The 12,247-nt window shown below is 56.7% G+C and overlaps 1 protein-coding gene across 2 annotated transcripts; it reads left to right on the top strand.

Moving 5' to 3' along the window:
• Positions 1-7,219: 7,219 nt before the first annotated feature.
• TMEM134 (transmembrane protein 134) lies at positions 7,220-11,047 on the top strand. 2 transcript variants are annotated; one of them, XM_056131681.1, is made up of 7 exons: positions 7,220-7,464; positions 8,224-8,299; positions 8,602-8,691; positions 8,779-8,845; positions 10,396-10,440; positions 10,546-10,599; positions 10,725-11,047. In XM_056131681.1, exons 1-7 carry the CDS (start codon positions 7,291-7,293, stop codon positions 10,810-10,812), a joined length of 594 nt encoding a protein of 197 aa, XP_055987656.1. In that variant the 5' UTR covers positions 7,220-7,290; the 3' UTR covers positions 10,813-11,047. The 2 variants fall into 2 exon arrangements, with proteins under 2 accessions (XP_055987656.1, XP_055987657.1); XM_056131682.1 differs by having other exon boundaries at positions 8,224-8,288; positions 8,769-8,845; positions 10,725-11,042.
• Positions 11,048-12,247: the final 1,200 nt, after the last annotated feature.

Below are 12,247 nucleotides of genomic sequence, written 5' to 3'. Positions count from 1 at the left end.
GGCCTGGGCTAGTGACGCTGCTTCATTTCCTCCCACACTCCCCAGAGGAGGCAGAACCTCTGTGGCAAACGGAACACCATGCTTTGTTTTTTTTCCTCTCTCTCTTTTTTTTTATCAACACAGGAAGTTTTACAGGCAAGCTCGGCCAAATTTAGAAGCAACAAGTAGGCTGTATCTCATAGTTGTTGTTCCAGAGAATGGAAAAAGAGGAAAAGCTGTCACCCTCTTTCATGAGGTTAGTTTAATCTTGAGTCCTGAACCAGAGAAGTAGGCCACAGGGCGAGAAAAGTACACACTCATTTTACTATTAGGAAAACCCTCAGTCAGAGCTGGAGAGAAGTGTGGTAGGGAGGGCGTTTGCCGTGCACACAGGAGACCAGGGTTCAGGCCCCAGTGCCCACCACAAGCAGGGATCCCAGAGCACAGTGAATATGTTCAAAGAGAACGACCTGAGCTCCGCTTGGCGCTACCCAAAACACACACACGAAAGAAATTATCCACAAAATAGTGTATGAGGACTGGAGCGATAGCACAGCAGGTAGGGCGTTTGCCTTGCACGCGGCCAACCTGGGTTCGATTCCCAGCATCCCATATGGTCCCCTGAGCACTGCCAGGGGTGATTCCTGAGTGCAGAGCCAGGAGGAACCCCTGTGCGTTGCCGGGTGTGACCCAAAAAGCAAAAAAAAAAAAAAAATGGTGTATGATTCCACTTACATGTGGTACCTGAATGCGGAGTTGCCAGGAGACCTGGAAACAAAAGCTATTGTTCGGTGACTGTAGAATTAATTGTAGTTTTATCTTCACAACATGTGTAAACTTCACACTAATCATGGCCGGAGTGTTAGTAAGTGCACAGGGCGCTTGCCTTGCACACAGCTGACCTGGGTTCAATCTCTGGCACCTCATATGATCCCGAGTCCTGCCAAGAATGATCCCTGAGCACAAAGCCAATAGTAACCCCTGAGCACCAGGGGTGTAGACTCCTTCCCCCCCCCAAAAAAAAGAACCACACTACTGAACAACTGAAAATGGGTAAGATGTATGTGAAACCACAAACCTGTAGTTTGCCTGTAAAACTACATAAGCTCAATGTATTTATTGCAATTAAATAAAAATTGCTTTCAGAAGAAAGTTGCAGCCAGATCAAGGGTGGGAGGATTTTGGCAAGATGATAAGAGTGACTTAACAGGGGCCAGAGAGGGGCTGAGAGCTAGCACAGTGGGTAGGGCGTTTGCCTTGCACGCGGCTGACCCGGGTTCGATTCCCAGCATCCCATATGGTCCCCTGAGCACCACAAGGGGTGATTCCTGATTGCAGAGCCAGGAGTAACCCCTGTGCATCGCCAGGTGTGACCCAAAAAGCATTAATTAAAAAGAAATTAACAGGGGCCAGAGAGAGTCCAGCGGGAAGGCCGTGAACATGGCTGACCTCATATGATCCTGCAAGCCCTTATAGGAGTGATCCCTGAGCACTGTCAGGTATGGCCCCCCGGGCCCCCAAAAAAGGGATAAATATAACTGATGAGTATTAGTAATGTGGCTCAGTGGTAGACAGCTGACCTTGCACTCATGAGGCTCTGGGTTTGATCCCAGCACCACACACACACACACACACACACACACACACACACACACACACAGTGTGATTAGGTGTGATGAAATAAGAATTCACATTTCCTCCAAGATCAGGGGGAAAAAACAAGCCCTGCTTTATTTTATATATTTATTTTTGCCACAACTGATGATATTTAGGGGTTATGCCTGGCAGTGCCTCGGACACCATATGGGATGCCCAGTATCTGATCAACCCAATTATAAGGCAGACACTCCCAGCTATATTATTGCTCTGGCCCCAAGGCATGCTTTTTATTTTTATTTATTTATTTATTTGCTTTTTGGGTCACACCCGGTGATGCACAGGGGTCACTCCTGGCTCTGCACTCAGAAATTATCCCCGGCGGTGCTCAGGGGACCCTATGGGATACTGGGAATCGAACCTGGGTCGGCGCGTGCAAGGCATGTGCCCCAAGGCATGCATGCTTTTTATCAATGATTCTGTTTAGCATAGTATTAGAAATTCTAACTAAAGCCAGAAACTCAAATGAGAGTTATTACACCTACATCGTAAATCCTCAGAATCTATGAACAAGTGAACAAATTAAATCCACCAGTTAGCAAAGTTCTGGTGTGTGACAGGACTATAAAATAAGCTAAGAAAAATTAGCCACGCCACACTCTCAAGAGCTCAAATACGGAACGTTTGCCTCGCATGCAGTCGACCCGGGTTCGATTCTTGGCATCCCATGTAGTTCCCCCCAAGCACTGCCAGGAGTGATTCCTGAGCACAGAGCCTGGAGAGCGTCACCATCTGTGCCTCAGATATGCCCCTCAACACCCCCCAAAAGACATCTCCGGAAATCTAGAAATTCAATGTACAGAACTTTGAGACATTTTTGTGCTTTTGGATAGAAGGATAAAGGTGCAGGAGAAGCAAGTGTGAACAAAATAGGACTCGGCCCGTGATATTAAACCATACTGCAAACCTTAAAGAAATGGTCGGTTGGACCCCAGGAGCCAGAAAAGAGCCAACAGATCTGTTAGCCACAGACCACTGGAAATGTGGCAGAAATGCCTCTGGGGTTCGGAGGGAGGCGGCAGCATGGGTTTCTGGGGTGTCTGCGTGGGTGGGGCTGGGGCTGGAGAGAGGAAGCATTGTTAGGGTGGTGGGTGGTGCTGGGAGAACTGAGTCCCCCCCCCCCCCCCCCCCCCCGTGTTGAAATTCATCTGAGTCTTCCCTTGCAAAGGTGGAGCCCTAGAATTAAGGGTCTTGGGATTTTTTGGGGGGGACCACCCTGACGGTGCTCAAGGCTTACTCCTGACTCTGCACTCAAGGATCGGTCTTGGCAGGGTTTTAGGGACCCATGTGCTATGGGTGGAACCCAGGTCGTGTGCGTGCAAGAGAAGTGCCCGACCCACTATACGATCCCAGGATAAAGATCTTAATCGATCAGTAATCAGATCTGCTACCAGTAGCAGCCACGCTGCTTAGCTCCTGGCCCTGCTGCAAAACTCACTTCACCCCAGATGGGGCAGTGGAATAGCACCAGGGGCTCTGTTCGCTGCACCAGAGGCTCCCTGGCACCATCCCCCCGAAGGTGCCCAGCTGGAGTCCTGGTGGTCCCTACCCTCCTGGTCCCGAGCACCACAACCGTATCCTTACACCTAGTATTCAATTGGCTGGTGCGATTGGCTTAAAGAAAGAAAGAGAGGGCTGGAGCAATAGCACAGTGGGCAGGGCGTTTGTCCTGCACGAGGCTGACCCGGGTTCAATTCCCAGCATCCCATATGGTCCCCCATGCACCGCCAGAAATAATTCCTGAGTGCAGAGCCAGGAGTAACTTATGTGCATCGCCGGGTGTGATCCTAAAAGCAAGATAAATAAATAGACAGAGCCAGACTGAGTGCTGGAAGCCCCTGAGCCCTATTCCGGGAGTGACACCCCCAAAGAGAGCGGGCAGGAGTCCCCAAGCACGACAGGGTGTGGCTCCCAAAACAAAAATAAGTCTGATTCTGGGTTTTTGCCTTTTTACTTTTGAAAGTATTACCCATCTTGGGTCAAGCATGGGCCTTGTGTGGGGGGGCCTGGGTTCCATGCTGGGACCGCATACCCCTACCCCACACAGCGCCTCGGGAGGACGACCCCACAGCTGAAACAACGGGTTCACCATCTTGCTTCCTGATTTTTCCTCATGATGCCTCCTAAGTTTCTATGCCATAAGGGGGAGCCTCTGGACCTAGGCTGACCTCGAGGATTCCAAAGCTAGTGGGAGAAGTCGCTGAATTCCAGTGTGGACAGTGTAATTGTAATTCTAGTTTCATCTACACAGTAAAACTATCAGGCCAGTTGAGGCTGGAGTGATAGCACAGCGGGTAGGGTGTTTGCCTTACACGCAGCCAACCCAGGTTCGATTCCCAGCATCCCATATGGTCCCCCAAGCACCGCCGGGAGTAATTCCTGAGTGCATGAGTCAGGAGTAGCCCCTGTGCATTGCCGAGTGTGACCCAAAAAGCAAAAACAAAACAAGACAAAAATGTGTGTTGAGGGTCCGAGTGATAGTACAGCGGGTAGGGCATTTGCCTTGCACATAGCCAACCCCGGGTTCGATCCCCAGTGTTCCATAAGATTCCCCAAGCTCCCCAGGAATAATTCCTGAGCACAGAGCCAGGAGTAACCCCTGAGCATCGCCAGGTGTGGCCCCCAAATCAAAAACAACAAGAACAAAAAGGACCCAGAGGAATCAATTGGGGGCTCAGAGGACCTGCTTTGCAAGCATATGGTCACAAGTTCAAGTCCCCGGAGTCCCACATGCCGAGTGCAACCCTGGCCGCTCTAGTGTTTGCGTTGGAGGGTTCCGCTGTCCGTGACCCCTGGTGCCACGAGCAGGAATTCCCCCTGTCTGCACCACAATCAGATGTGCGTGAGTGCGACAGAAAGGGCCGTGACCCGTGAGGGACACCTCAACTCAAACAGGAGAAGACGCCTGAGTGCACAGTCCTGAAATGTGGCTCCCCGTGGGCCTATGTGGGCGAGCACCCACACCCTAACACGGAGCTTCAGCTCAGAGCGTGGCGGCCCGGGAGCCCATGCGCAGACACCGCCACTACAGGTGAGCACAGCCCAGTGAGCATCACTGCCACGCAGGCGCCTGTCAGCTCCATGGCATCCACGGCAATGAAGGGGAGTGAATGAGAATCGATCAAAACCATCGATGAACATTGCAGGTCCGAGCGGACAGGCCCGGGCGCTGGCTGTGCACGCAGCCAAGCCAGGCTGACCCCAGGTACTGCCAGGAGTGATGCCTGAGTTCAGAGACTTAGGCCCCTGAGCACTGCGGCTGTGACACTCCAAACCTGACACACACACAGCCCAGCATTGGTAGGCTGAGCACATGTGATGGGAGTCATGGCAGGGAAAGGAGAAGAGGAAAGAAAATGAATCTGCCTAAGCTGAGAGGCTTGTTGCTAGAGGTGAGGTGGGCTTGCTCTCTGCACAATTACGTTGTGTTTTATTCTTTTTTCTTTTTCAGGTCACACCCGGCGATGCACAGGGGTTACTCCTGGCTCTGCACTCAGGAATTAACTCCTGGCGGTGCTCAGGGGACCATATGGGATGCTGGGAATTCCACCTGGGTTGACCACCTGCAAGGCAAACGCCCCACCCGCTGTGCTATCACTCCAGCCCCACAATTACATTGTGGAGGGTGGGCACCAGGAGCTGAGCATTTTGTATTTGGGCATTCATTTGTCTCTTCCCAAATCTTTGACATCTACTTTGTGCAAAAACACGGCTGTGAGCGCCATAGAGGAGGTGCGGGCTAAGACCATCAGGGCAGGGTGAGGTCAGGCGAGCACTGGGTGCGGCTCCCGGGCCCTCCCAGACTCAGAGGCGCTCAGAGAAGTGACATTTGAGCAGCGGCCTGGGCGAGGAGAGGAGGCAGTGAGGAAAGGGCAAAGTTAAGTGGTTTCAAACTGCAAAGGCAACCCATGAAAAGGCTGCATGCAAAAAGGGCTTGGCCTGCCAACTGGTGGGCTGCGGTGGGCAGAGAGTGGGCAGGGCCCAGGCCAGACAGACCTTCCAGCACTTCAGTTCGGGGCTCAGCTTTCTTGGTGACCACAACAGATACCAAGATGCAGTGCATTTAAGCAGAGTGCTCGAGCTGCATGCTTTAAAAGTTGCATAGGGGGCTGGAGCAATAGCACAGCGGGTAGGGCATTTGCCTTGCATAAGGCCAACCCGGATTCGATCCCCAGCATCCCATATGGTCCCCTGAGCACCCCCAGGAGTAACTCCTGAGTGCAGAGCCAGGAGTAGCCCCTGTGCATCGCCGGGTATGACCCAAAAAGCAAAAATAAATAAACAAATAAATAAAAGTTGCATACCGGAAGAGAACAAGAAGAAAAGATTCAGCTGTGTTTTTCTTCAGGACTACGTGCCAGGGGTCGAACCCAGGGCCCCTGAATGCGAAGCACCTGCTCTATCAGGCTGCTCTGGAGGTTTTCAAAGGTCACATTTGGGGTCAGAGCCATAGTACAATAAGTAGGGTGCTTGCCTTGCACACAACCGACCTGGGTTCAATTCCTGGCATCCCAGACGGTCCCCCAAGCACCCAGGAGTAATCTCTGAGCACAGAACCAGGAGTAAGCCCTGAGCACCGCCAGGTGTTACCTCCAGCCACCCCCCCAAAAAATCACCATAGGGCCATAGGGATAGTTCAAAGGGTTAAGTGGAAGCATTCCATGCAGGAGACCCACATTCCTTACCCTGAACCCTTACTGGTTCCTTCTCCCAAGCACCAAGGAGAGTGGCTGCCAGCACCCAGCAGGGAGCCCCACAAAATAAATAAATAAATAAAAAGGTGGGGCTGGAGAGATAGCACAGCCGGTAGGGCGTTTATCTTGCATGCAGCCAACCTGGGTTCGATTCCCAGCATCCCATATGGTCCCCTGAGCACCGCCAGGAGTAACTCCTGAGTGCAGAGCCAGGAGTAACCCCTGTGCATCGCCAGATGTGACCCAAAAAGCAAAAACAAAAAAAAATTTAAAAAAAATCACTTTAGAGGTGTGGGATGAGACCAGGTGAGCGAGCGCCTGCCTTGCCAGTTGTGAGAACCTGGTTCCCTCCCGCACCCGGTCACCCCTCCCCGTGAAAGGTCACTTTGGCTGCGGGGTGGATGGAACCGGGGAGGCGCGGAAGCCACAGAAACGTTCCGACCGCATCTCGCACGTCAGTAAAGCGGGGAGAACATCCGCCCGTGCGAGGTCGCGGCACGGAAACAGTTCGCGGAGGATCTCAGCCTCCCCAGCAGAGCTGGGGGGCGCACGGGAGCCCCTCCAGGGGCCTGGGACCTCAGGGCGGCCACGGACGCACCGCTTGCTGTCGTTCCTGGATGCGGCCGCTGGGCGGCGCCCGAGACCTGACGCCGTCAGAACCCGGATACCGCGCCATTACCCGGCTCGGCGTCCTGCACCCCCAGCCTGACCGGAGGAGGGCGGGGCCTGCGGGGGCGGGACCGGATCTCGGGGGCGGGGCCCGAGAGGGGCGGGACCGGACATTGAGGGCGGGCCCTACGCGGGGCAGCACCGGATCTCGGGGGCGGGGCCTGCGCGGGGCGGGACCGGATCTCGGGGGCGGGGCCTGCGCGGGGCGGGACCGGATCTTGGGGGCGGGGCCTGCGCGGGGCGGGGCCGGCGGCGCGGATGGCGGCGGCGGCGCAAGGCTCCTGAGCGGGCCATGAGCTCCGCCCGGCCCCAGTTCAGCATCGATGACGCTTTCGACCTGTCCCTGGAGGATGCGGGTCCAGGGCCCGAGTCCAGCGGGGTCGCCCGCTTCGGGCCGCTGCACTTCGACCGCCGGGCCCGGTTCGAGGTGACGGACGAGGAAAAGCAGTCCGGACTGCGGTACCAGGTGAACGGCCCGGCCCACCTCGCCCCTGCCCGCGACCTGGCAGGACCCCAGGCCGGACCTGAGACTCCAGCAGAACGAGGAACCCCCTTCCACTCCGGACGTGGCCCCCGACCCCGAGTCTTTCCTACACCCCGATTTTATTCCCCAGCCGCCCCCGAGAGCCGCCACTGAGAGTCCAGAGGCCTGGCGCGGAGCTCGCCCCCCAGCCCCCGCCTGCCCCCACCTTGCCCCCACCCCCCACCTAGGTCCCGTGAGTAGGAGCACCCCCCACCGGAGCCTCAGACCGGATAATCTACTCGAACATGCACGTCTCTGAAATCCCCCGCCTTGAATCTGCCCGGAACCGCCTCGGGAAGCCTTGCCCACACTTGACTCCAAGACGTTCCCCCCGACCTAGGATTCTTTTCTTGGCGCCCTGGAATCAGATTCCTGGAAATCCCAAATCCAGAACCTCCTTACTGCGCCCCCAACACCCCCTGTTATGATCCAGCCGGACTCCTTCCCGCTCTCGGTTATAGCTCCTGGGACACCCCCCTCCCGACAGACTCAGCGATCCTCACCCAGGCCCCCCATAACCCCCAGCACCCACCTCCTACCTGGGTTTCGGTTTCTGTGATTCATCAAACCCGTTCTGCAGGGAGGGCGGGGAGGGCGGGCAGAGACGTGGCTGGCAGCTGTGTGGCCCCACTTTCCTTTCCAGAGAGGGGTGCGGGCCCGGCGAGCCCGGTTAACCCCTCTGAGCCCTGTGTTCTGCATTAGAACCTGGAGAACGATGAAGATGGCGCCCAGGCCTCTCCAGAGCTGGATGCGGGAGCCAGTACCAGGTCAGGGCCAGGTGGGGACCCAGCCTGCCCCTCCCCCTGGGCCCGTCTCCCCACCTTGCCCTGTCCTGTCTGTCTGGACCCAGCACACTTCCTCACCTGACCCCCTCCCCCCTTCTCCAGGCTCACACCTCACCCCCACTCTTTATTCCACGCAAACCCCCAGCCTGGTCTGGCCTCACTGTTCCCGCGCTTCCAGCCCCAAATCCTTCAGCCCAGCCCCTCTTGACCACCCCCGCCCCGCCCCCATCTGCTGCACCTCTGTCCCAAGCCTTTCCCAGCCTCCTGGCCGCTTCACTGGGTCTGTGTCCTGCAGGAACTCCGGCCCCGCCTCCGTGTGCGGCTCCCAGTGGTCCTTCAGCACACTCAGCACTAGCACCCAGCGCTCCTACAGGACCTGCTGCAGGTAAGCCCCTGCGCCCAGCCACGGCCACGCCCCGTCCCCCACTCCCCTCACAGCCCTGCCTTCTCTCTGCCAACCAGCTGGGTACAGCACCCCCTGGTCCAGAAGAACCACCGCGTCGTGCTGGCCTCCTTCCTGCTGCTACTGCTCGGCCTGGGTGAGTCTGCGGGCACCACCCCTGGGACCCTCCCTGCAGGCTCTCTAACCCCCATCCTCCAGGTGAGCAGACCCGGAGAGGGCAGGCTGAGCGCTCTGCTGTCTCCCCATTTTCGTTCCCTTGTTAAAACTTATCCTTAAAAGAAGAATCAGGGACAGGGACATGAGTAGCAGTCACCATTTATTCTTTCTTCTTTGCTTTTTTTGTTTGTTTGAATTCGGAGGGGTTTTTTGTTTGTTTGTTTTTTGGAGGGCTGGAGCCATAGCACAGCGGGTAGGGCGTTTGCCTTGCACGCAGCCGACCTGGGTTCAATTCCTCCACCCCTCTCGGAGAGCCTGGCAAGCTACCGAGAGTATCCTGCCCACACGGCAAAGCCTGGCAAGCTCCCCGTGGCGCATACGATATGCCAAAAACAGTAACAACAAGTCTCACAATGGAGACATTACTGGTGCCCACTCGAGCAAATCGATGAACAATGGGAGGACAGTGCTACAGTTTTTTTTGGAGGGCCACACGTGGTAGTGCTGAACACTTCAGGTAGTGTTCAGGGAACCATATGGTGCTGGGGACAGAATCTGGGGATTCTGCATATGATGCAGTTTCTCCAGCCTGTGAGCCCCGCCCAGGTTAGCTGTCACAGTGCAGGGAAAGCCAAGCCCCAGATCCCGTGTCTAGCAGATGCTTAGGGATATGCCCATTTCAGTGGCCCGTAAACTTGCCAAGCTGACCCACTGAGTGGTCGCCAGGCACTGGTCGCCTCCCCTTGTGGAGTGTGAGCTGGCAGGAACCTCTCTCCCGCCCTCATTGCTCAGACAGGACAGCTGAGGTCCAGAGCAGGAAGAGCTCAAGGCTGATCTTCAGATTCCCAGGCTCCTCATTCTAAGGGCCTCAGTTCCCTGGCAGAAGAAATAGCTCAGACCCGGAGCACGTGGGGTTTGAGTAGCCCCCAGCACCATGGGGGTGGGGGTTGGCCCAAAAGAGTAAGCAGAAAAGATCCAGGCTTGGGTTCAAAAGGGCCTTGGGCTAGAGGCTGTGCCCAGCCTGCTCTTCTCCCAGAGGCCCGACCTCCAACAGCCGACAGGTGGCGCTAGGGGTCCCGCCGCCTCTGCAGCCCAGCTTGAAGCCAGCTGTCTTCCCGCATTTGGCCTGGCGGGCAGCAGTTGTCACTACCCCTGGGATAATACCCTGCGTAAAGTGGCCTTGAAGGCAGCCGACCCGGGTTCCATCCCTGGCATCCCAGGTTTGATTTTTGATTGATCCCCAAATCCCCAAGCCCTGCCAGGACTGAGGCCCTGAGTACTTTCTGGTGTAGCCCAAATCCCCCCTCACCCACCACCCCCCAAAAAAAGCCGTGGCATGGCCTCGGCCGAGGTGCTCGCACAGGCCACAGCGGGGAGGCGGCCGAACTCGCGGGCTTCCTGCCAAGGGAGGTGTCTGGCCCGGGCAGCTTCTGCTCAGCGGGTGGGAATCCGCAGGCCTAAGGGGGGCTGGACTGGTGCCCGCCCTGGACTCCGCCCAGCCCTGGCCCTCACCCTCGCCACTCCACGCAGTGTTGATCCTGGTCGGCGTGGGACTGGAGGTGGCCCCCAACCCAGGTGAGCCTCCCCAGGTCCAGAGGAGGCGCTTACCCGCCCCCAGGCCCCCCTTGCCCCTGGAGCCGTCCCCACCCGGCGACGGTGACCCTCTGCCCCCTCCCGCAGGTGTCTCCAGCGCCATATTCTTCGTGCCCGGCTTCCTGCTGCTGGTCCCAGGAGGTGCGCAAGGGACAGGGGCGTGGCCTGCTGGGCGTGGCCTGGCAGGTGTGGGTGTGGCCTGGTGGGCGTGGCCTGGCGGTTGCAGGGCGGGCGGGGCCACGACACTGACAGGCCCCGCCCCACAGTTTACCACGTGATCTTCATCTACTGCGGTGTCCGGGGCCATCGGGGCTTCCAGTTCTTCTACCTGCCCTACTTCGAGAAGTGACCTGAGCTGTCGGAAGTGAGCCCTGCTCCCAGCCCCGCTCGTGTCCCCTCATCTTCAGGGAAATACTCCAAGACCCTCAGTCCTCTCGGTACTTTACTCAGGAAGTTTGGGGGTGTAGACCCCCCCACCCCAAGGGCTCACCTTTGGAGCCAGGGAAAAGCGCCCTGTGCCTGTTCTGTGCCTTAATGTATTCCCACTTGGGGGCTGCGGATTGGTGGTCGTGTAAATAAAGGGGTCGTTATTTCCAGAAGAGAGGGTTGCAGTTTCCTTCCTGTGGGCTACAAACTCTCCTGCAGGAACTGGAAGTCACCCCAGGACCACTTACCTGGCCCCCACCGTTCACCAGCCTGGTCGCCCTGGCCGAGGGCACTTAGAGATGGCAGAAGTCTGGGACCTGGAGGCTGGTATCCTGGTTCCAGCCTGGCCCTGGCGCTTGAGGCTGCCCAGCCAGCCCTGACCGTGACTGAGACAAGGGCTGGTCAGGCGCAGAGCTAGGGAGGAGTCGGAGCTCAGAGTCAGGGGACCCAGGGTCAGGGTGACAGAACCACAGTGAACAAAGCCACAGAACCCTAGAAGCACATTGTCTCAGTGAGAGTCTCAGCCTCAGGGAGCAGGAAATGATCTCAGAGAAGCTGAAATCAGGCCCTCACCAGACAACGGGTGCTGGGTGCAATGCTCACTTGCTGGGAGCATGGGGAGGAGTATGCAGTTCTCTCTGTGGATGAGAGAGGTAATGGGCACCTCTGCCCAGGTCACTCAAGATACCACCATGAGTGGACATGGCCTTATCCCTCTGTGTAAATGTTTGAGGTCCTTCTACCCCCGTAAATAGTGTCATTGGGCGTCTGGAGAGAGCAGGAAGGGCCCTTGCATTGCACACATCAGATCAGAGTTCAATCCCCTTGCATCACATTTGGCCTCTGACCACTGCCAGGAATGATTCCTGAGCATAGAGGCGGAAGTAAGCCTGGAGCACAGCTGGGTGTGGCCCACAAGACAAGTCGAGGCTAGGGAGACCTCAGCTCCCTGGGCTGAGCACTGGCTCTGCTCTCGGCAGATCCCGGCTTGATTCTTGGCACCACCTGGAGTGACCCCTGAGCACAAAGCTGGGAGTAACTCCAAAGTACCACCAGGTACTGCCCAAACACCCAAAATATACAAACAGCAATAGAGGGTAGGGTGTTTGCCTTGCACATGGCCAGTCTGGGTTCAAGCCCTGGCACCCCAAGCCCTGCCAGGAGTGGTCACAGAGTCAGAAGTAAGCCCTGAGCACTGCTGGGTGTGCCACTCCCCAAAAATCAAACCAACACGCACAGCTGGTTCAGACCGTCTGTGTCCTTAGTGACTCTGTTTCCCTTCACCCTTTTTTCTCAGCTCTGCCTGCAGTTCACACTTCCAGTTGGGTCTTTAGTAAACTTTGCTGCCCACCCCCCCCAAGGA

Source organism: Sorex fumeus, unplaced genomic scaffold (genome assembly GCF_029834395.1).
Source record: "Sorex fumeus unplaced genomic scaffold, SorFum_2.1 ptg000093l, whole genome shotgun sequence".
Lineage (NCBI taxonomy): Eukaryota > Metazoa > Chordata > Mammalia > Eulipotyphla > Soricidae > Sorex > Sorex fumeus.
The sequence above is the reverse complement of the archived record's forward strand: the minus strand, read 5'-3'. Positions and strand labels throughout refer to the sequence as shown.